The 24,355-nt window shown below is 38.0% G+C and overlaps 1 protein-coding gene across 6 annotated transcripts in view; it reads left to right on the forward strand.

The window, feature by feature from the left end:
- Positions 1 to 23,419, forward strand: part of CCDC148 (coiled-coil domain containing 148) — a 182,949-nt gene extending 159,530 nt beyond the window's left edge. For 5 of the 6 annotated variants that reach the window (XM_039323962.1, XM_039323963.1, XM_039323961.1 and 2 more), the window contains 4 exons: positions 7,409 to 7,527; positions 12,626 to 12,743; positions 22,100 to 22,240; positions 23,167 to 23,419. In XM_039323962.1, coding sequence (XP_039179896.1) covers positions 7,409 to 7,527; positions 12,626 to 12,743; positions 22,100 to 22,240; positions 23,167 to 23,313 — 525 coding nt within the window. In that variant the 3' untranslated portion in view covers positions 23,314 to 23,419. The remainder of the gene's footprint in view (positions 1 to 7,408; positions 7,528 to 12,625; positions 12,744 to 22,099; positions 22,241 to 23,166) is intronic. The other variant, XM_039323966.1, reaches the window with a different exon arrangement.
- Positions 23,420 to 24,355: the final 936 nt, after the last annotated feature.

Genomic DNA, 24,355 nt, shown 5'->3' on the forward strand with positions numbered 1-24,355 from the left:
CAGGTTTTGCTTTATAACGCAAATCAAGCAAGAAAGACAATCGCCATTTTGCCTTTCACTTTCCCTTTCTTCTAAAGGGAAAGTGAACAAAAGGAGAAGAAGAGGAAACTTGCTGAAGTTAAAGACACCATCAAACTTGAATGCAGTCTCTCCTGGTCTGCTCCGTCTGCTTTCAAATACTCACAAGCAGCTAAAAGAAGCAGATGTGGAAGCGGCAGCTTGCTTCATCCCAAAACTTTGGGACGAAGGCTCCCTGGAACGCGGAGATTGCTCAGGCTCCGAGGGAACTTTACCCTCTGATCCCCAAAATAACAGGGATCCAGGGGAGCTCTTACTCTACCTGAGAGTTCTCCTCTTCCCTTTTTCCCAGGGAGGAGATTCAAGCCGCGGGACAGCTGATTGTCAAAGTCCCGCGGCTTTTACACGGACCAGGAACGGGCGGCTTTGTAAAACGCCGCCATCGTCGTCGCTGGAACCACCGGAAGTCCTGGAGTTCCACATTTAAGATTATGCATATCACATTAATACAGTGGTTCTCAACCTGTGGGTCGGGACCCCATTTGGGGTCAAACGACCATTTCACGGGGGTCGCCAAACAATGCAGTCCGCCATTTTTCCCCCTTTTCCTTAGCTGTGCTACTCCCTTTTATTCTATTGGCTTTTGAAAGCCAATAGACTAGACTCTCTTGAATAGAGTCTAATTCTATTGGCTTTCAAAAGCCAATAGGAATTGTCCAGGCTGTCTCTGCCCTGCTGAGCCCGCCAAAAGTCCCATTCTGCAAACGGTGCTGCACCAGTTGAGTAGTCCTCGACTTATGACCGGTTGAGTAGTCCTCAACTTACGACTGGTTGGGGGGTCACAGCATTAAAAAGGTTGAGAACCACTGCATTAATACATATCATTATGATCAGTATTATAATGCTACAGCATGAAACATAAATTTTCTAACTGTTTTATAGGCTTCACATTCTGCCTTGATCAATATAGGCTTTGACACTATGAAAGCAGTTGTCATACAAAATAAATTGCTTCAACAACTTATAGCCCAAATGGCCAGACTGAATTTGATTAGTTTGAACCCAGAGAGCATATAGGTGTAGACAATGCAGAGTAGATACCATCAGCTTTCAGATAGCAACTCTACTCAAAAATTCCAGACTGGAAGGGTCCCTCTCCTTTTAAAATATATAAATAATCTGGAATCTTAGCAGGGGATCAAATTCAATATTATTTTTACTTTTTATTAAGTCACCATGTTTTAGCAGATCATATGAAATTATAGTAGAAAAACCCGCTCAGATTATATACCAAATGTAACACTTTAGAAAGCCAGTGAGACCTTATTAAAATGAATAAATCCAATTAAATCCATAAGTATATTTCCTATATAGAGCCACTGTTGTGCTACAATTTAAAGTTAGAGCAAGTATCGGATTTATATTGCGATAATTCCCAAACCTGTTGACCATTGAATGTTTTATGAGAATGATTTATCTCTTAGGCAGTATTCTGTATAACAAAGCGATTAATAAAGCAGCACAGATTTTATTATAAGACTTAAAATATGTCCAATGATATTTAGTAGAAAGGTGGTTATAACTGGAGGATATATAGATTTCTTCTGTTCAATCATATCTGATTCTTGGAGAATGCCTAGACAAGTCACTCTAATTTTCTTGGCAAAGTTTTCCTTCTTCAAGCTATTTCCTCCTTCCTAGGGCTGAGAGAGAGTGACTAGCCCAAGGTCATCCAATTGGCTTTGTGCCTGAATCGGGATTACAACTCAGAGTCTCCGGTTTCTGGCCTGATGCCTTAAATAGTACATCAAATTGGTATATACACAAAAACATACACCATATAACCTGTGACCCTTTGGGTCAACCCTTACCAGATTCCCTAGCGCTTTCAACAGTGACAGAACTTGTAACTGGAAAAGTTGGGATACATTCAAAAATGTATCTGCATTGAAAATAGCCCAGGTTGAACTGTATAACACAGTCAAACAACAGCAGAGATATATAATAATATAATATAATATAATATAATATAATATAATATAATATAATATAATATAATATAATATAATATAATATAATATAATATAATATTATAATATAATATAATATAATATAATATAATAATACTATACTATACTATAATATAATATAGTAATGTAATATAATATATAGTAATGTAATATAATATAGTATAATAATATAATATAATATAATATAATATAATATAATATAATATAGTATGATATAATTATACTATAATATAACATTGTAATGTAATGTAATATAATATAGTGTAGTATAGTATAGTATAATATAATTATAATATAATGTAATATTATATTCTAATATAATAATATAATATAATTAATATAATTAATATAATATAATAATATAATATTATAATATAATGTAATAATATAATATAATAAAATATAGTAATATAATATAATATTATAATAATAAAATATAATAATATAATATAGTGGACAATCACTTAAATATGAGCCAGCAGTGTGCTGCAGCTGCCAAAAAGGCCAACACAGTGTTAGGCTGCATTAACAGAGGGATAGAATCAAGATCACGTGACGTGTTAATACCACTTTACAATGCCTTGGTAAGGCCACACTTGGAATACTGCATCCAGTTTGATCACCACGATGTAAAAAAAGATGTTGAAACTTTAGAAAGAGTACAGAGAAGAACAACAAAGATGATTAGGGGACTGGAGGCTAAAGCATATAAGGAAAGGCTGTTGGAATTGAGTATGTCTAGTTTAATGAAGAGAAGGACAAGAGGGGACATGATAGCAGTGTTCCAATATCTCAGGGGCTGCCACAGAGAAGAGGGAGTCAAGCTATTTTCCAAGGCGCCTGAAGGCAGGACAAGAAGCAACGGGTGGAAACTAATCAAGGAGAGAAGCAACCTAGAACTAAGGAGAAACTTAATGACAGTTAGAACAATTAACCAGTGGAACAGCCTGCCTCCAGAAGTGGTGAATGCTCCAACACTGGAAGTTTTTAAGAAGAGACTGGATAACCATTTGTCTGAAATGATATAGGGTTTCCTGCCTGAGCAGGGGGTTGGACTAGATGACCTCCAAGGTCCCTTCTAACTTTATTATTATTATTATGGATCATCGCACAGTCAGCCAGATGTTCAGACTGGATTTGGCATTTTGTCTACCTATCGAGTCCTTAGCCAGGACTTGGGATAGGCAGATGTGGATGTTTGATGATACTACAGGTATCGTCGCTGGATGGAAGCAGTTCCTAGTAAGGCCGCCTTTTGCAATTGACTAATAGCGAATTTGTCAATGCCAATGGTGTTCAAGTGGTGCTCCAGTTGTTTTGGGATTGCACCCAAGGAGCCTATGACTATTGGTACTACCCTTGCTTGCTTTTGCCACAGTCGTTCTATTTCTATTTGTAGGTCTTTGTATTTTGTTATCTTCTCCAGTTCTTTCTCGTCTATTCTGCTGTCTCCAGGCACTGCCATGTCCACTATCCAGACTTTTTTGTCTTTCTTATCGACAGTTGTTAAGTCTGGGGTGTTATGATTATGATTAATATATAATTAATATAATATAATATAATATAATATAATATAATATAATATAATATAATATAATATAATATAATATAATATAATATAATATACAGTTAGATTTTGTATTATGTCATAAACTGTTTCATGATATTATTTATAATAAAATATATTATAAAAATTGCTAAATTGAAATTCCATAGGAATCATGGGTCACAAATTTGGGACAATTTCTGTAAGTTAGCCCATTTGAAGTACTTTAGTATATCTAAAATGTTCCTAATTTATGTTTAATTGTTAAATATTAAATAACCCATTGTGGGCAAACATCAGTGTTAGATATTATACTTAAAATTAATATTTAAGAATTAGATAGCCCTATACTGATAACCATCAGTCTGCTAAAATACCAGTATTTGTGGAAATGATTTTGCCTAAACATGACTGATAAATTTTTCTTAAAAATTTTATAATTTCATTTTAAATGAGTTAATTTTTCTGAACAACTGAGCTATAAGCTCTTGAAAACTCAAAATAGATGTTTCCACTCATGTCATTTATGTAAGTTGCCTTCCTTTTGAAGCTCTTAGTTCCACTGACTCTGTTGAAATGAACCCATAGAAGACAACCATTATGAACGGTTTAGATGGCTCTGGAAATCTAATGCAAGAATTCTATTTCAAAATATTGTGCAGACATCTTAAACCTAATTGGAGATTTATATGCACCAGAATTTTTTTTAAAGATCAGTGTTTGCTGCTTTCATCTCCAACCCAGCAGATTTGTAGATACCCATTTAGAGTGAAGATTGCCATCTAGTGTAAGTCTGACTTTGAAAACTCTCAAGAAGAGATAGATAATCTTGTGGAGCTTCGGTAAAACGGACAAGATAGTCAGATTTTATAAAGTAACACAATAAAACCAGAAATTTTTTATATCCTTAACTGTCCTGGATACCGAATACATTAATACAAACTGTGTGTGTGGATGTGTATTGTGATTTTTAAATAAAGCTTTTAATTTTGTTTGTTATAAAAAATTGGAGCATATTTGGCACCTTAATTTTAACTGAATGATTTATCTTTCACTCCCTGTCTAGAATAAATATTATAAATCAAGAGCTCTGGAAGTAATCACTGTTTTGTTCCTCTTAGGAATGTTACATGCTTATGGTAGGTAGGGAGACTGACAGACATCTAATGAGCTGTAGGTATAATGACAGCTTTTGTTTTCAGGGAAACAAATAGAATAGTTTTGCAGTTCACAATCCCTTCAATCTCTTTCTGGTAACTGCAAAGATAATTGCTGAACTAATCGCTATATAATGGAGAAAGTATCTGCCATCATTGATTATTCATATGCAATATTTTATATGGGATTATGAAAAAAGGTCAGGAGTAACAAAACAAAAAGTCCTTTATTAAATGTAATAACTGGCATTTCTAGCCTGTTCTAGTACTACCTTTTGGGGAAGAAATAACAATATGGGAATAATTTCTGACAGATGCTTACATGCTGTAGGGAGAAATTAACATTAGGCTGTTCTGTATTAAAATTATTTGAACCATCTCCATGATGCAATGTGAGGCCTTCCTTACTGGTATCTCTCGCTGGATTTATAAATAAAATAATGGTAATGTGAGATGTGGGCAAATCTTGAAAGACTGCTGTGTTCTTGCATGAAACCTTGGAAGAGAGAAGGAGAGAATATATTTTCATATGCTTGCAACACTGTATGAAATTCTGTGATGGTGTCAGCAGGTCTAAAAAGTGTATTCAGCTCTCATGTATAGTGTTATTTGGGGCTAAACATTCAGAAGATGACTTGCATATATAAATTGGTCTGGTCGGATGTGTTGGTGCTTTTGTATGAGTAGTGTTCATAAAATGGACTTATTTTGCTCTTTAAATATTCCTCTAAACTTCCCTCCCAAGATTGCTGCCCTTTCTTACTAATACTTTGGCTTTCCACGGTTTTTGTCACAATTATTCCAAGAGGGGTCTCTAGGCTGGAGCGCTTAGCCTTGAAGAAGGCAACCAGAGGACTCAATATAATATCATCCTTTCCCAGTCCTCTAACCAGATGGCTAACTTTAAGCTTCTTCTTACCTCTCCCCACCACTCTCTCTCTCTGTATGTGTGTGCTTTGAAAGGCTCGTTAAAGGCACAGGTGAGAAGAGAAACATATCCTTCAAAATCTCCTATTCTGTGATTCAGAAACTTTGCCCATGTGCAACAGGGCCTCAAATTCATATTGTTCTCACTACATGTGCCTGTCTTGTTCTGGCATTCAGCTCCAACAATGCAGCTCTTGATCCCAACTGTCATCTTATCTGCTGCAATGCACCAGTGCTCGCTGGTCTCATAGGCAAAGTCTGAAGGAAGCAGTGGTTCCATGGATCGCACATAGAAAGGCTTATACTAAAAGTACAGTATAAACCCAGGCTTTGATACAATCAGATGGTTCAGTAGATTTCATTGCAGAAATATATTCTTCAACATTTTATATTACCTACTCCAATCGATTGGATCACTGATTTCTGTAGACCAAACAAGCAATTCTGAAGAAAGACTAGATGAAGATGGGATGCAGTGGGAGGTGAGGTTGGGGTTGGGAATGACCCACCTCTCAAAATTTTACAGCAGCCTGCTTCCAGGCCCTTGTGAAATCACTGGCTGGACTTTTAAGAATGCCCTTCTTGAATTCAAACCTAAATTTGTGAGGGCTTAAATGGCATCAGGATTGACTTTCAAAGCCCTGCCTCAAGTGTGGATGTGAAGGTCCATTCACTCATGTTTAGCTGCTGGCTACTTTGATGGAGCCTCTAAATGCATAGCTGCAGCGAGTTTTTTGGAGGTGGAAATATTTGGAAGTTGTCACTTACATTAGTTTCTATTATTACTAGTTCATTCAAACTATTGACAGCCCACAAAGCCTATAGAAAGTGCTGCTTGTTTACTTTTAAATTTTTTTAAAGAATTTAATAGGAGACAGAAATACCACACCCCTTTGGGCTTATTCAACAGAAGAATTGTTTATTTCCATTTAATTAACCTTTCGTTTATCTCAGTTGTGAGTTGTTTTCTTCTGCAGTAGAGGATATGCTGTGCAGTTAATTAGCCTTTGCTCAAAGCAAACACATCCACACTTGTTGGATTCATTCTATAAATATTGGACCAAACTACTAGCTGTGTTGGAACATTTTCCATGTATCTTTTCATATTTTAGTACAGACTCTTGAGTTCTGTTTGCTTTTTTTGCTGCTGATCCAAATGTTGTCCTTCTTGTTTTGTCTACCTCCTGTGAGGTTTTTTTTTTTTTTTTTTTGCCCGTAGTCATTCTGCTGCAGGCCTATTTTTAAAAGAAGACAAAGAAAAACATCCAACTGACCATCATTCTGTTTCTGTGGCAATTTCATTCACATACTGGTATCTAGCATTTCCTTTGTTGGGATGACCTTTGGAATTTATTGTTATAAGCTTTTATATATTGAGATTTCCCCCCCCCCCCGAAGTAGTATAGCTGGGTTTCTGAATTTTGAGATAGTTTTTTGATATGTGCAATGATGTAACACTATATGATACATGCAATGATATAATACTATAAACCTGTACCTGAAAGAGGAGAGGAAAAGAAAACATGGTATTGCAATAAGTTCAGAGTAGCAGGACTTCAAACCAGCGTTTCTTATTTGCATTTGAGATTGTCTTTTGGGCAGTCAAATGGATATCAGTATGGTATGAATGAGTGAAACTGTTTTTATAGATACCAAGGTAGTGATTAGCCAGTGTTGGGTTTCTCCTTCCCCTCTCCCCTCCCAGATTTTTAATGACTTTGTATTCTTAGATGAAAAAATATTGGGCTGAAAAACAGCGCAAGTGGCAAGAGAGGGAAGCAAAAGACCTCCTGCGTTTGGCAGAATTTAAGAACTTAATGGCTGAGCAGATCATCAAAGACAAAGAGAGGTAAATTTATACGGGGGGGGGGGAAGAAATCTACTTGGAGATAACATTTTAATGCATTTTCTTTTAAAGGTATCGTTATTTTATTTAACTTATAAGGCTCAAAAGCCCAAAGTGGTTCTAAGCAAAATGTTCCTGAAACTCCTTATCAAGAGATGTTGTGGAGGTTTCTTTCAATCTTCAATGGATTTGGGATGAAAAGATACAGGAGAAACGGTGGGAAAACATTCTAGTAGTTACACATAGAAAAAGGTGTTATTTTGGCTCCTAGTAATTCCATGAATCAAGCAGAGTAATTCCATATCAAAAATCTTGTCTAGAAGGAAAGAAAATATTAAATGCATTCAACCTGAGATTGTGTGTACGGTACCTTAGGAGTAAGTGCCATTGGACTCAGTGGGTCTAGATTAAGGTGACCAACTTTTTTACAATGAAAAGAAGGACACAAATAAATTTAAGAAAAAAATATTGTAAATAAAAGAAACATTTTATTCATTGCAACGATAATACAGACAACTTGCATGTACAAAGTTTGCCAGCCAGGTGTTTTGGCGCGCTCAGCAGCAATTCCTATTGGCTTTCGAAAGCCAATAGTGGGAGTAGCACAGCTCATGCAAAAGTTGAAAAAAAAACCATCAAAAAAAGGTGCCGTAGTGCCATTCTGAGCATTCTATGAGGGAAAAAAAGCCCTGCAGATTAGTCTTCAAATATCGAAAAGGAGGACATGTAGGAGGACACTTTTGAAGGGAGGACAGAACTTACAAAAGGAGGACTGTCCTCCCTAAAGGAGGATGGTTGGTCATCTTAGTCTAGATACAAGATAGAAGTAGTGTTGTAGGCTAGTGTTTTACTTTGGCCCCCTTAAGTCTTTTCCATTCATACCAGTAAAGTTGTGTGGTAAGTTTCAAATACTAAACACATGGTGAGCTTGGAATGCTCTCAATCAGGTTGGACAGTTTTTTTTTTTTTTCAATTGCAAATAGGTAGGTCTAGTTCAAAGTATTTTGAGCTTGAAATATTTCAGTTTCAAAATGATTTGCGCACCTTTGTATATCAATCTTCTACTGTTGTAAAACTGAACCAACATACTGGTAAATTTTGCATAGTATAGAATTTATGTAAAGACTCATAAATCCAGGATCACTGGATATCTTCTTGTAGGTACTAACTTCCAATCAATTTTCCATGTCCTTGCCCGAACATGGGTCTTTCTATTTGTGTTATTCTTCCGTCTATCCCAGTGCTATGAACCATGAATGGCAATTGTTTTCTCCAAGATTACAAGCAGTAGGATTTCTTCTGCTATAACTCAATTATAGCTTATATAACTGAGCTATATTAATCTGTAGCTATAGATTTGTAGCATCCAGCTATTTTAAAAGGGCTGTTCCATAAGACAAATATATTCTCTCTGGTTCAGTGGGATGGGACCCAATTTTAAATTTCTAACAAGGGATTTAAGCTAAATCCAAGGAATAAATTTCTGATTATATAGGCTATTCAGCAATATTGCTGAATATTCAACAGATTGCCTTGGAGATGTGACTCTCATCAGTGATAAGTAGTTATGCTGTCTTTTCTTTAAATCCTATTCAAGTACTCTGTCATTAGCAAGAGGTTAGAAATCACTTTCTAGTGTAGTTCTATCGTTATGTGCTTTCAAATTCTGTCAGTTTCAATTGAAAGGAAAGAATAACCTCCAACCTTCCTATAGGTCTGATAAAGCACTATGGACACTTTTTTTTCTCTTTTTTTTCCAATCTTTTATTATAATCTTTTTATACTTTGAGGTTGGAATCCTCCAACAATTCCAAACTCCTGCTTCTCTGTAGCCTAGTAAGATAAAAATGAGAATGGATAGAGAATTAGGTCTGTCCAGCCAGTTCCAGTTTTTTTCTACATGAGGCAAATGTCTGGTTTAAATTTCCGCCAGAGATAGAGAATGGGAAAGAGTTAAGAAACCTTAGGAGCCTAAAGGCATCAGAGTCAACTCTAGACCAGTTCTCACCATGCCTCTTTTATGAGGTTCCCCCCCCTCTCTCCTTCACTCTTATGGGTGCCTTCAACACTAAACCAAACAACTCTGTTTAATACTACATTATTTATTTAATACATCTATTTAATATTGGCAGCAGTATTTTAAAAAATCTGCATTTTTTTCCATTTTAGTATGATTTGTACTTATAGAGCAGATGTGATCGTACTTTAAAAAAAGAAACAATCTCATACTGTATCCCCACTCCAGTCCTCAATCCATTGGGAGATTAAAGTCCTACCTAAAGATTTTGTCTGAAGATTTTGTTCTAAAAAACTAAGAACCTAAGAACTAACTGGTGATACTCCAGTGATGAACATGGCTTTCACATTTTGATTTCTTCAGGGATATTTAAATGGCTTTAACCATTTCAATTAAATGGTTCCCTAATAATGCAAAAGTCCAAAAGCTATGGGGGCTGAGGTGAATCTCTGAGAATGATGAGTGACTGCAATTAAGTAAAGAGAGAGGGATAATGGTTTGAGGCATGGTGCTTAATTCTTTCATGCATAAAAGGTTTTTTTTAAAAAAAGATGTTTTCTTTCTTTTCAAAAAGGAACAACCGGTCTTCAGTAGCTTCCATTTCACATCAGATACTGCAGCATCCAATTCCACATAACTGAGCCTGAGTCATCATCCCATAATTTTTAGGAAGCTTATATTTTGGTTTTTTTAGTGAAATGATCCTCAAGGCAATTTCCAGCAACAGGTGTACAACTCTCCCTCCTTTTTTCACTCACACAGAGCACATGCTCCTCTCTTCAGTGGCAGAAATCAAATAGTGTACTTCCTTTCAACCCCACCCCCAACCCCTCTGCCAGCTGACTCTCCCTTTTTCTTTTTCACTAGATGGGCCTTGTAGTATTTGCTCATGGCTTCGTGTATCTGAAATGTAACAGAGAAACCCACCGTGATTGTTCTTACATTAGTCTGGATTCTAATCCAAACAGACTTTCTCTTTCCCAGCTAAATTGCCAGATGAAAGAAGTTGAGACCCCACATGGCTGGCTGGCTCGGGTAATCCTCTGCCCCCCCCCCCGCTGAGATTTTGAAAACGTTATTCGCTGGAGTTGCCAGACATGAGTACACAAATGCGAGGTCTCTGTGCGTCAAATGCACTTAATTCAGTTTTTCCCCCTAGAGTTTCCTTTGCTATATTTTCTTAGTCACTTTCTGTTGATGTGGACAAGATCAACATTTTTGGAAGGTGCCCAGTAGAGAAAAGTTACAGCAATATCTGTAGCTTCCTCTGAGTCTTTTCACTCTGTTTATTTTTTGGGAAGGGAAGGGGAGGAGGGGGGAGGAAAAGGGGAAAGGAAGGAAGGGAATAAGGAAGGAAGGGAAGGGAAGGGAAGGAAGGAAGGAAGGAAGGAAGGAAGGAAGGAAGGAAGGAAAAGTTTATGAGTTTCCCTTCTCCCCAGCTATTTGCAGTTCTTTCAGATTTGAAACAAAAGATTTTAGTGCTTCAGGGGAACTTACTTATCTTCATAGAACTGCTTTTGAGATCTATTAATTAATTATATTTAAAGTGTTCACTTATCAGTGCATATCTCAATAGACATGTCAGGTGCCTGTTTCTGTGATTTTATGGGTAGCTGATCACAGACTATATTCATGATGTAAATGTCATAGGAGAGATGAAGTTGTGAATTCTTCATTTGGTTTTCTTCCCTATATCATCTATATAAGTTCTTGTGAACATCCTCGGTTTTCAGGTCTCTGAGTAATCCACAGTGCTTCAGCATGAAATCTAATTTTGAAGATACAATTAAACTCAAGAAAAAGTGAGCTAAGGACATTGTAAATGGAAATAAGGATCATTTATTTAAATCATTTGAAAGGATTCTCCTTTTTATCAGTTTTCCGTTGACCATGACTACTTTCAGAAATTACATAAAAATATTCGGCTTGGCATGGTATTTAACTCCCAGGACTTAGCTGGTAAAAGATATATCTATTCTGTCCCAAATAAAGATTCAGTTAAAATTTAATAATATATTAGATATATCATAGTTTGAACCAGTAGAAGGAACCCTGATTTAATGGGATTATTTTATTGTTACACAACCCTCCTCTAATAGCTAACTATAAATCACACTAAAACTAATTGTTGCTTAACTTTTATTTATTTAGTTACATTTATTTATATAGTCACCCATCTTACCAAAAGTGACTCTGGATGAAGCAGTAAACATCATTCCCTGTTTCAAAGGAATTATTTCTTGTATAGAGGCAATTTTACCAATTTTGTAGCTATCTAAAGGTATAAAAAGTTCATCTTAACCATTTGTATGTAGCCTGGTATCATTTCATTAATTTCAGCAAGACGTACATACTTCCAATGTCACTATTTTGGATTAAGGCTGATATTTTGCTAGTAACATGGAGGGAATACAGTCATATTTTTTCAAATTAGCTAGTGGCTTTGAAATTTGCATATGGGCCTGTGTACATAAACATTTGTTGATAAGACAGATGTTGGCTTGCCATGGTTTTTGATCGTCAGCATCGACCTGACTTTGTGTGATTCTTCTTCAGTTAGCAAGTATCAGTTAGTTATTTGGGTCTGGGCTATGGTAGATGTGGATAATTGCAATAAAATTTATCAGTGCGTTGGGTGATAAGCCATCTAAATGCATTTTAAAACATTTATTTATTTGTACACAAATAATGTTTACTACAAAATGAAAACATTCGTGGTCCAATCCTATGCATGCTTATTGAACTTAATATTTTCGCCTGAATAAATCTGAATAGCATTGAAATTGTTACTGTAACACAGTGTTTCCCAAACTTGACAATTTTAAGGCATGTGGACTTCAACTCACAGAATTCCACAGCCAGCAATGCTGGCTGTGGAATTCTGGGAGTTGAAGTCCACATGCCTTAAAATTGTCAAGTTTGGGAAACACTGCTGTAACATAAAAGTTTCCTAGACAAATGACAGCTTATAATTCTTCTTTAATTAAGGTCTTAATTGTTCCTAATAGCTGGCTGAATAGTAAAATAATATCAGAAGGCAGATGAGTAATATGACATTGATTTTTGGGATTTCTTTGTTCAAAGAGTTCAGTTTAGGCAAAAGCTGTTGGAAAAGCATTTGATGGAGAAAAAAGTGGCAATCCTCAAGGAAGCCCAAGAAGAAGAAGAAAGGAAGAAGCGCCTTGATGCTCTCAGGAAACAGGTATCTTCACTGTCTGTCTTTATGGGCAATTGAGGCTCAGCATAACATTTAATTGAGACATCAGTCTGCCACAAAATGAAAAGAGGAAAAATTCCTTCTCCTTTATAGCTCATTGTATATGTCATTGTGTATTTTGACATACAACATTGTTATTGTTATTTGAAATAATTACTCTTTGATTCTTAATATGTGAAGTCCACATAGCAGAAGGCTTTGACCATTAATCTAGAACTAGACTTAATTATTTTCTACATGGGTGAAATTAACGCAAAGCCAATTCTTGACTGCTATCAATATGCTTTTTCCTTTCCTTTTTGCCTCTTTCCCCAGAGGTACAGAGGCATCCATGGATTGTAATACCATTCACAGAACTCTGGGTATTGGATAGTGTAAAAATGGTTTTCTACTTAGTAGTTCCTTCATTAGGGTATTGCTTGGTTGATCTTGATTGTGTTAATCCCTGTTTATCTCTCTCTCTCTATCTCTGTGTGTGTTTACATTTCATAAATGCTTAATAAACAACGTGCTGTCTGGGTCCTATCTTAATTTTATCTTTTTGAATGGTGTTTAAATGTGGCTTATCTCTGTGTGTCTGGTGATGGCTGATTTGTCTGAATGCCAAACTTCCAGAAATCCTCTAGTGTTTTTTGATTGTGCTTTGACTAAGATGCTTAGTTTCCCAGTTGAAATTATGGTTGAGTCTATCTATGTATTGTGAGATTAAGGAGTTTCGTCATATCTTCTGACTGCTAGTTGGTGCTCATGGATGTGCTCTGCTAATTTTCTCTCCTACCTAGTGACTATTACACTTCTTACACTCTATTTTGTAGATAGGTCTCGGGGTTATTTTTCCTTTCTGGGATCTTTTAGCTTACTTAGGATGTTTTGCTGGCATTCCAGTATTTTCCCAATCACCTCTCCCTCTGGGGGGGCTTTCAGTGCTTTCCAATTTTGTGCAAACACAATCCTGGCTGCCGTAATTATATGAATAATTAAATATGTTTTCTATTTATTGTATTTCCCTGGTAGAATACCTAACAGGAAAATACTGGAATGTGCAGAAATGAAGGACAATTAAATATAAGACAGAGTCGGACTACTATGAAATCTGGGAAACTTTTTATGATTGGCTGAAAAGAGAATACGGTTAAAAGATAGTTAACATCAATTTAGATCAGTGATTCTGAACCTGTGGGTCGCGACACCATTTGGGGTTGAACAATCATTTCACAGGAGTCGCCAAACAAAGCTGTCCACCATTTTTTCCCCTTTTCTTTAGCTGTGCTACTCCCTCTTATTCTATTGGCTTTTGAAAACCAATAGAATAGACTCTATTCAAGAGACTGTATTCTATTGGCATTCGAAAGCCTATAGGAATTGTCCAGGCTGTCTCTGCCCTGATGAGCCCGCCAAAAGCCCCAGTCTGCAAATGGTGCTGCACGTTGTCTGCAGCAAAGGCAAGCTGTCTGGAAGCTTCCACCCCTCCCTGCTGAGCAACTACTAAAAATGTAAGTAAAAGAGGACCAGGGGTGGGGGGTGGGAGGCCGGCGAGTGCAGGGACAGTTGCTGGCACGCGTGGGGCCCGGCGGGTGCCTTACCTGCCTTGGGCTGGGCCAGCTGGTGGCCCAGACGGTGGTTGGCCTACGCCGTCGCTGCCGCTTGCCATGGCCGCCCAGGAGCGCCTGGGCTGCCTGCCGCCCCCCCGAATGGGCGGTGGCCAAAGTAAGGTTAGCAGGGCAGCGGCGGGCGCAGGGAAGGTTGCTGGCGTGTGTGGGACCTGGCGGGTGCCTTACCTGCCTTGGGCTGGGCCAGCTGGTGGCCCAGCCGGTGGTCACCCTGCACCGTCGCTGCCCCTTGCCAGTTACGCCTCGGCCGGCACAGGGGGCGGTACCACACATGCGCGGCGCTCCCGGGCAGGGAAAGTCCTCGACTTACAACCGGTTGGGTAATCTTTGACTTATGACCGGTTGGGTACTCCTTGACTTACGACCGGTTGGGGGTTGCGGCATTAAAAAGGTTGAGAACCACTGATTTAGATGGAAGAAGAAGGAGCAGATAAGGAGGAGACCCAGGCGACACAGTATTGAATAACTGAAGGTTGTATAAATATTTATAGAAGGTTGTATAAATATTTATAGAAGTATATATCGAGAAGGTTAGATAAATAGAAGTATTAATGTAAGAGAAAATTAATCTTATTGTATATAATACAGATAGGGAAATTTGGAGAGAGGAGTTGCTCGGACATTACCCCTGAATTGTATCTGAAGAGGGATGAGAGGGAAGAAAGGAGAGGAGAGAGAAAAGAGTAAAGGGGAGAAGGAAGTAGGAAGGTTGGAGGAGAAGAGGAGAAGTGGGGAGAAGTGGTGAAGGAAAGAGAAGAGGAGAGGAAGAAGAGGGAAGTAGGGAAGAGAAGAAAGGGAGAAAGAAGGTAGAGAAGAAGGAGTGTGGATTTAGTGAAAGGGGAAATGGGCGAGCAACACCAAAAGTCATGTGTATGTATTTATTTCATTTTATTAAAAGTATCTTATATATGAATGTAAAAAGAATGTATGTTAACATATGATAAATATCACAGTATATATATGGGGGAGAGTTTGGAAAAATAAAAAATAATTATTTTTTTTTTAAAAAAGGATGTTTTGCTGGCCTTTAGTTGATTTGCATGCTATGGTGATGCCCTGTGGTACACCAAGGACTCCATGGTGCAATCCTGAAATATTTATATTCTCTTCTATAACAACAGGATATTTTTACTCTGCACAAAAGAATCAAATAAAGGCTAAAAGCAATAGCATTAGAGAGCTAAGTGTTTCCTCATATCTATAAATGTATTTCTTTGTCCCTGTCTTCCTTGATTATCAGTTTTTTGGCAGCAAGATTTATATTGATGAAAGTAAAAAGAATGAAATGTACATAATTTTGCGATCCAGCCTAGTCCAGTGGTTGGAAGAAGTCTTTCCAATGGTTAATTTTCAAGGGAAATATTTGTATATTTGGAACGAATATATCTCATTTCCCAGTTAGTCACTTTTCTTACAAACAACAAGTTCCTTTTCAAAATCAACAATATTCTGACACTATGGATGTTTATATATGTATATATTTCTGATATTGACAGATCTTCCCATTATGATTCAGACAAACTTTGTAAAAGTTTCAACCTCAAACATTTTTATAGCTGCAAAGGCTAATGTAGTGTTGCCTGCTGAGTCTTAGGCAATGCAAGTGATTGCACTGGAATGAGTCTCCAACCCAGTAGAAGGCTGCCACCAAATTGCATCAGAATCCATGTAAATTGCTGAAATTTACATCTGCTGGGTTTGTAGAATCTGTAACCCCCTAAAAAAGAAAAACAATCCAGTCCATCGCTCCTACAGCAAGCATGCTTCTTCACCCTTCTCATTTAAGAAATGTCGTAGATATAAGTCCTGTTCCTTGAAATCTTTGAGAAGTTGAGGTTTAACAGTCCAGTTCCATGAATGTTTACTCAAAAATATGTTTCATTGTATTTAATGGTTCTTAATTCATGGTCATGAACATTGAGCTACAGCCATCAAAGCATTACAGGCATAGCAGTTGAGGATTGGCAGAAAATGCCTGGTCACTTCATTTGCAACCGTTCAGAAAGAAACATGCTACATGCATCTGGAGATGCTTTTCCAGTAGTCACAAAGAGCTTAGATGATTGTGATACCCAACACAACAATATGACACTAGGCCAAGAAATCCTAGTTGGATGCATCTGACAATCAATAGTAATTCCTGTTTTTATAACCATTAGCATATTGAATTGCTTTGTATCAGGCATCTTAACTATGTGATGTTAGGTTGCCTTGTGTAGTGTTACTTAGATCAAAGACACCAAATCATGCTCCCTCTGTTTGAAGATATAAGATGAGATAGAACAGACGTGTCAAACACAAGGCCCGGGGGCCAGATGCGGCCCACAAAGTGGTTTCATGTGGCCCGCGAAGCCATTCTGGAAACAATGAGGGAACGGCCCCCGCTGCCTTGGCCCTGGCCAGGCCCGCCAGGAGCCAATGTACAATTTTGTGATGGCCATCTTGGCACTTGCCCCAGTAGACCATGCCTTGGCACTTGCCTGGTCCCACCCCCTTCTGCCAGAGACCCTCAGATCTGTCCCACTCCTGCCCAGGCCCCATAGGCAATCTTGATGCGAATGATGTAGAACTGGGCCTGCCCACCCAGTAGGCCACACCCACTCCATCCATGCCACCTGGCCCCTCCAGGCAACTGCAGTAGGCTGCACCCACTCTGGCCACACCCACCAGCCCCCCCAGGGCAACTGCAATGCTGATGTGGCCCTCAGTGAAATTGAGTTTGACACCCCTGAGATAGAATCTAGTTTCTTTCCTGCATCAAACTGAACTCTTCTCTTCTTTTTCTTCACATGGCATACATAGCTGTTCCATGTAAAATTCATTTCATTGTTGTCTAAACTACGTTTTGCAACAAATGCTCTGTTTGTATGAATCTGCTGGTATAGAATTTTTGATAGGACTTTTTTCAGCTTTTGACATTGTTTCTTGAATGGTAATATTGCACTGTCCTATTGCAGTATGCAGTGTAAAACAGCAACAGCTTGGTTTGGCTTGTTAACGTTGGATTGTAATTTTTATATTTAACTGGTGGTTAAATTGTTCCTAGCTTTGGTCTGGACCATTGAGAAATACTTGCCAGTCATAGAGAAAATTAAACAGATTCCTTTGGAGTCCAGATCCTTATTGGTTTTTTGGGGAGAAAACCACCAGCAGTTCTTCTTCGAGATGTTCCCTGGAGTAGCTGTTAGCTTGTGGGCAGCTTTTGTCCGCCAAGTGCCAGTAGACACAACCCAGAATTTATTGACTTCCTCTGGCTGCCAAGTCAGAGAAGAAGATGCATGAAATCGGAAAATCATGTGGCATCTTGGTCAATTTTCCATCCTGGAGGGTATCATTGTTGTACTGCAATGCAAATAATCAGAGCAGACTGGATTATTGGATTTTGATTTTTAGAGCATCCTAGAGCAGCGGTTCTCAACCTATGGGTCGCGACCCCATTTGGGGTCAAACGACCATTTTACGGGGGTCGCCCAACAACGCGATCCACCATTTTTCCCCCTCAGGGGGCGCCGCTGCGCATGCGCACCGCACATGGGGCGCCGCCGCGCATGCGCACCGCGTCCGTGTGACCGGGGGTCACCGTATAAAAAGGTTGAGAACCGCTGTCCTAGAGGACATTACAAAAGAAAGCAAATTTGCAGCATTAGAAATCAAAAACATTAGTCTGGTTATTTAAAACCCTACACTTTTAAAACCAATAGCAGCAAAAGCGTCCCAAATTTTGGGTGGAAAGATGTGCTACGAGCAATTTATGAAGCTGACTAGACTGTGATTCCTAATGCACTTAAAGGTGGACATCCCTGACAAGGAGCCACACTTGATGAGGCCTTTGCATAGATAAATTACTCATGAATATTGTCCATCATGGCTAAAGCCTCCTCCTGAAATATCGAAAGCTGGATTAGGACAGACTAGGAAAGGCAATCTAAATGGCTCCCCAAGCTATTTAAGGCTGTAAAAGTCAACTGTGAGGTAGACAACGAAAATCAGCTAGGGAGAAAATAGGTAGTGCAGATCCTGGAGCATACAGGTAATGCAGCAATAGAATATCTCTCAGTAATCCACAGGCTATTACTGATTGCCAAATTTGGCAACAGCAGCAAAACAAAGAATCTTTCATCAATTCTTTTTCTAAAAACCAAGCAGTGGCCTGTGGAGATGAAGCAGCAGTTGTTTTTCTGAATTTAAACTAAAAGCTATAGTTACTCTGAACTGCCACACCTGAATTTATGTGTACAGAAACTTGTCCTTTCAGAACCAGATTTTTAAAATTACCTTTGACCAGCAAATGTAAACTACCGTATACAGGTGGTCCTTATTTAATGAACGCTTATTCAGCAACCATTTGAACTTAGAACAATATTGGATGAGTAGTAGTTTTGATCAGTCCTCACACTTATGTCAGTTGCAGCATCTGTCATGGACATGTGATTGCGATCCGGGGACCCAGCTCACAGATATGGTATCACAGCATCCCATGATCATGCAATCATCATTTGCGACTTTTGCCAGCTTCCTACAAGCAAAGTCAATGGGGAAACCAGCAGGAAGTCACAAATAGCGACAATGTGATGACCTCACTTAATGACCCACAGTGGTACACTTAAAAACTTAGCAACCAGAAATGTCAGAATTTCCATTGTTAAGCATCACAGTCACATGATATCGGGCTTTACAATCACGTTGCTTAGCAATGCAAATTCTGGTCTCAATTGCCACAATCAAAATGCTCTCTTCGTCACTTCTTGGTCTTTTTTCCTCAGTCACTTGATTAGATATGTCAGGAACATTTCAGGTTGATTTATGTTCTACATTCTTGCTAGTTTTCTTTCTGTCCAAATGCCACTAGCCCGCATCTACATATACTGCATGACAAAACATTTCGGTAGCATAAAATGATTTGGGGCACAACATGTAACAAAATAAGACAGAAAGTGAGTGGGCAGATGACCCAGGCAAATCCAGGGTCAACGTACATGTTTCTCTGTATGGTGGCTGCCTAGCATTCAAGAAGTCCCTTCTAAAGTGAGATGCTTTGGGGGGTTATTATTGTTATCTACATTTCCAGAATCGTAAAATCGGTTGCCTGACATCCATAGCTCTTACTTTAAATGGATGCCCTGGGAATACAGAGTTGAAGGGGGCGGTTCTTGGCCTTACCCATAGGCCAAAAGAACAAGAAGCTCATATTGTTATTAAAGCGAGAGAGCCAGGAAGGGAAATTCAGTCCAGCCGTTGTTGCATGTAAATTACTCCTTCATATTTCTTGGTCTTTTTTTTTCCCAGGGAAGGGGGACTTGAGAAACAGATCTCCCTTCTTTTCATTCCAATTCCCCTCCCCATACATTTGATCTTTTTGGACAGTAATCCTAAAGGCAGGATCTTCTTTTTTTTTTAATTGGCATGATCCACTTGGGAAACAATTATCTGAAAACATGGAATAATAGTATAATAATAAATAAATAAATTGCCCCAAATCTAGCCTCTGTTGCATAATGACAAGAAATTTTAAACTGCAAATTAAAGGAAATGGGGTATATTTAAGCAAAACATCCAATTGATTACCAATTATTATTATTTTTTTCATAAACGTTTGAACTCCAGTCCGTGCGGATGAAAACTTGAAAACCAATTTTATCTCAGGGCGTTTCCAAGAAACCACAACAGCTACAAATATGAGAGTTTTAGAAAGTGAACTACATTTATTTGTTCTGCATAAATTCTCCGTGTCATTGCTTTAATATCTGTGGTGACTCATCAGATGAAAGCAGAACTGTTAGTCATTTTCAATGCTTTCTGGTCTATTTTCATTAGTAATAAAGGTTTTTTTAAAAGCCAGTTCCTGCATCCTTTTGGTGTACGTGCCAGTTAAAATGGTAGAAACTGAAGGAAGGGAAGTAATTTTTTATTTGTCATCATGCTTAGTTTAGAATGCCAACCAAATGGAAAAAATATCCGGTATCAATCCTTGATAGACTGGAAAGCTGATGTAATTAAGCCTCCCCTTATGCCTTCCATAATAAAATGGGAAAATATGGGCTGAATGATGCAACTGATAGATGGTTTCATTTTATTGCCTGGATGATGACTAAATGGTTCCACACCAGCTTGTAGAATAAGTAGTAAATGGAATGATACACGGCTGTGTTTTGGTCAAACAAACACTCTTCCACACTTTTTATTAACGATATGGGTGAAACAGTTGGTGGGATAAACATGAGATTTGCAAATGATATAAAAATCATGAAATGATAGTTCCCTTTCATTGGTGACCTTGAGATGAAAGCGGGATAGCCTTCTGTCAGAACTGAGCAAGGAGTTAGATTAGATGACCTTTGAGATCACTTCCAACTCTGACTCCATAATAAGAGGAGTGATCTGAGGTACAATATCTGAGGGTTCTGCATTACACAGATTCAGTCATCTCCATTCTGTGGCGCATTTCTCCTCAAGAGCCATTTTCATGGCTACTTTGGGCAAAGCTGTTTCTCAGAAGTGAGTTGGATACAAATTAAGATTTTGTCTTGTCCTGAAACATAAATTCTACACTCAGCTTGATCACTTTTAATTGCTCATCCCAGGAAGGAAGTGGAGCCTTTGGACCAATGTTTGCGGATTGTTTCGGGATAGATGAACCCAAAACCTAAGACTAAAACTAAGAGATATTGTGGTTAGAGAAAAGAGGTGCACAAGTGGATCAACAGAGTAAACTTTAATAGCTATGATGACTACAAATGATTTCTAACAGTTTACAATTACAGTAGTCCTCAACTTACAATAAACAGGTCATTTAGTGACTGTTCAAAATTACAACACCACCGAAAAAAGTGACTTATGACCCACTTTTCACACTTATGACTGTTGCTGCATACCCATGACCATGTGATCAAAATTCATATGCTTGACAATTGGTTCATATTTATGACTGTTGCAGTGTCCTGAGATCATGTGACCACTTCTGATAAGCAAAATCAATGGGGAAGCCAGATTCAGTAACAACCATGTTACTAGCTTAACAACTGCAGGGATTCACTTAACTGTGGCAAAAAGGTCATAAAATGGGGCAAAAATCACTTAACAATTGTCTCACTTAGCAACAGAAATTTTGGCCTCAATTGTGGTGGTATGTTGAGAACTACCTATACTGCTCTTGTGTCAAACTATCTGAAGAGATAGACCTTGGCTTAGTATTTATATACTTCTGAGAATTATTGGACAAATATATAACGGTGCCTTGGAAGATAACTGAGTAAATTCCATTGTTGTAAACTATGACTGCTCAAATGTTGATGTGGCAGATAATTGGAGCATGTGACTTCTCTCCTAGATTCACAAGGTATTGGCTATCACTATATTCTGAAGTTAGTTGAAAATGCTTATTTTTAAAGCCTTACCTTTATCGATTTCAATCTGATTTCCAGATTTGGAAATTTCAATTTCTAGATATAGGACTGAGACAGTCCTTGAACATCCTTGATGCATGATCTACATCAGGAGCCAAACTGGAGATCTTATTCTTGGTGGTTTTGCTGGGCATCTTGGTAATATGATAATATGGGGGTAGGGATGGCAGGACACAGGTGAAGTTCTTGGATTTGAATTGCCTGTTTGCTTACTTTTGGACTGTAATGTTCTGATACTGTAACTTTAGAATTTTTTTATACCTTACTCAAGAAAATGGGAAAAAAACAGGAGTATAAGTGAATTGTCCCTACTTGCTTTTTTCTTCAGGTTGCTATTGTGGCAGAATTTGATCCTGCTCGGATGGTGGCTGATACAGTGGCCTCTAAGGCACGGATGGGTATTGGAACCGAAGAAGAATTTATTCTACAGAAACCTCTGTTTGTATTGCATACATTCAATGCCGAGCAGGTGTGTAGCTTGTGCAGCAGGTTGCCATTCTTATATAAATAGCCATGCAGTAAGCCAAAAGCAAGCACACTTCATCACAGGGCAATCTGTGAACCCAAGCATTGTCTGCATGAAAAACGTAGAGCAGAAGAACAAGTAAAGTGTGACTCCTCTATCTTCCTTGGCAGAGTTCCAGAGCTTGGGAGTAGGCACCAAAAAAGCCCATTTTAAGTGTTTCTGGAGTGGTAGGGCACAGGCTGGCATTTGAAATCACCAGTTGATTTGCACAGGAGAAGCCAGTCATTCAGACAGTGTTCAAAAATAGCATTTCTACTGATTCAAATCAAATTGTGAGTGTTGCCAACTAAGACCAGCATACTGTATATGCACAAATAAGACTAAGCCTGGACTCTGATAGAGCAATATCAATAAAGAGTATTCTAGAACAGTGTTTCTCAACCTTCTCAAGCAATGCTGGCTGTGGAATTCTGGGAGTTGAAGTCCACATGCCTTAAAATGGTCAAGGTTGAGAAACACTGTTCTAGAAGCATAAGGATTAAAAGTAAACATTGAAAGAAATGTACAAAGCAGGATAAGTGCAACACAACTAAAAAGCAGCTAAGCACATAACGTTCTAAGGTATGAAATAGCTGAAATCAGCCAGAAATGTAGAGAAAGGGGTGTCCAATAAACACTAAGAATTACAGTAACTAATTTGAAATAAGAATTAACATTTAAAAGTTAAGAATTAGAGTTAAAAGTTTGGGAAGATTAGAATAGCTGGTTCCAGTTACATTATTTAAAATGTTTATAACCCTAGGCACAAATTATCTACCTAATACCAGAGGGGTGGCCGTGTTCCTGAGGCATGACTTGGAATAGATTCTAACTGCAGCGAGTTATTATATGAGGCTTGTATTGACATATTGTATTATTTTTTTATTCAGATAATTTCTGATACCCGAGTTCGTGTTGAGCTGGCTCTCCGAGAAGCTGGACTTCATAGCACAGCTTATGCTCAAGAGCTCTTACCTAAAATCCCGCCACCTAAGCCTCCAAGGAGAGACATGGTCTCCACAATTTTTAAAATATAGAGCTTTGCGACATAGTCAAATCCTTTATTGTTTTTATTTTTTTTAAAAAAAATGTCTTCCTAACCAGTAAGAATGCATAAATAAACTGTTATAATTCAAAAACAAAGCTGGATAATGGTGTTTTCTTTTCCTTTGTAAAGAAAATATATTGAAAATAATGCATTGCCTAGCAAGTTTCAATGGGCTATTTCCTATTTCCCACCCACCCACATCCACCCCCAAATCTTAAGCATTGCTGAATGGACATCTTAGAACAATTTACTAAAGCTGCAGTCTCATTATTTTTAGAGGAAATCGTCTTTCTTGAGGAACACCTGCAGGAAATTTCAACCAGTATTTGGCTATCCATATGGGAATGTATATACTTGTTTGAAATCAAGGCTAGAAAAGTAGCACTTGGCCCTAAATTCAGCTGGGATATCCAGAATTCAGACCACACTCCTCTGCAGAGCTCACTGGCTAATTTTGAGCAATCTATTGGGAGAGATTAACCCAAACCTTTATATAAATCCACGAGGCACCTTTGGATGTCTTCCCGTTTCTGTTCCCAATTGGACTCCTGCCTCCTCTTCTTTTCAGGTCTCTGGAAACCATCCTGAAATGGTTTTTAAACAATCCATTTTTTTAAAGACAGATTCCTAACTTAAGAATTCATCCGTTCATACCAACTTACAACAGTTTGTTTTGCCTGGGTAGTAATTGCCCACTTCATTTTCAAGGCAAGTTCTATTATTTGATTTTTAATAATAAAAAAACCTCATTAAAATATGATATGATAATAATAATCAAGCCATAGCTATGGCTTGATTATTATTATCATTATACATGGAAAATGGAAACTTTCTTTACTTACGGAAACCAATATGATTCGTCATGTTTACCGCAAACCAGTCTTCCAAACAATTTCGTTTTGCAAATGAACTTTGTACTTTTTTCAATTCATTCTTGGTGTTTTAGCTACAAGCGTCCTTAATAAAGTATGCAAAGTGAACTTGTAAACCATCTCATTTTGGAACATTAAAAGCATTTCCATTGTTTACGC

Source organism: Crotalus tigris, unplaced genomic scaffold (assembly GCF_016545835.1).
Source record: "Crotalus tigris isolate CLP2741 ecotype Arizona unplaced genomic scaffold, ASM1654583v1 scf7180000024290.1160143, whole genome shotgun sequence".
Taxonomy (NCBI): Eukaryota; Metazoa; Chordata; class Lepidosauria; order Squamata; family Viperidae; genus Crotalus; species Crotalus tigris.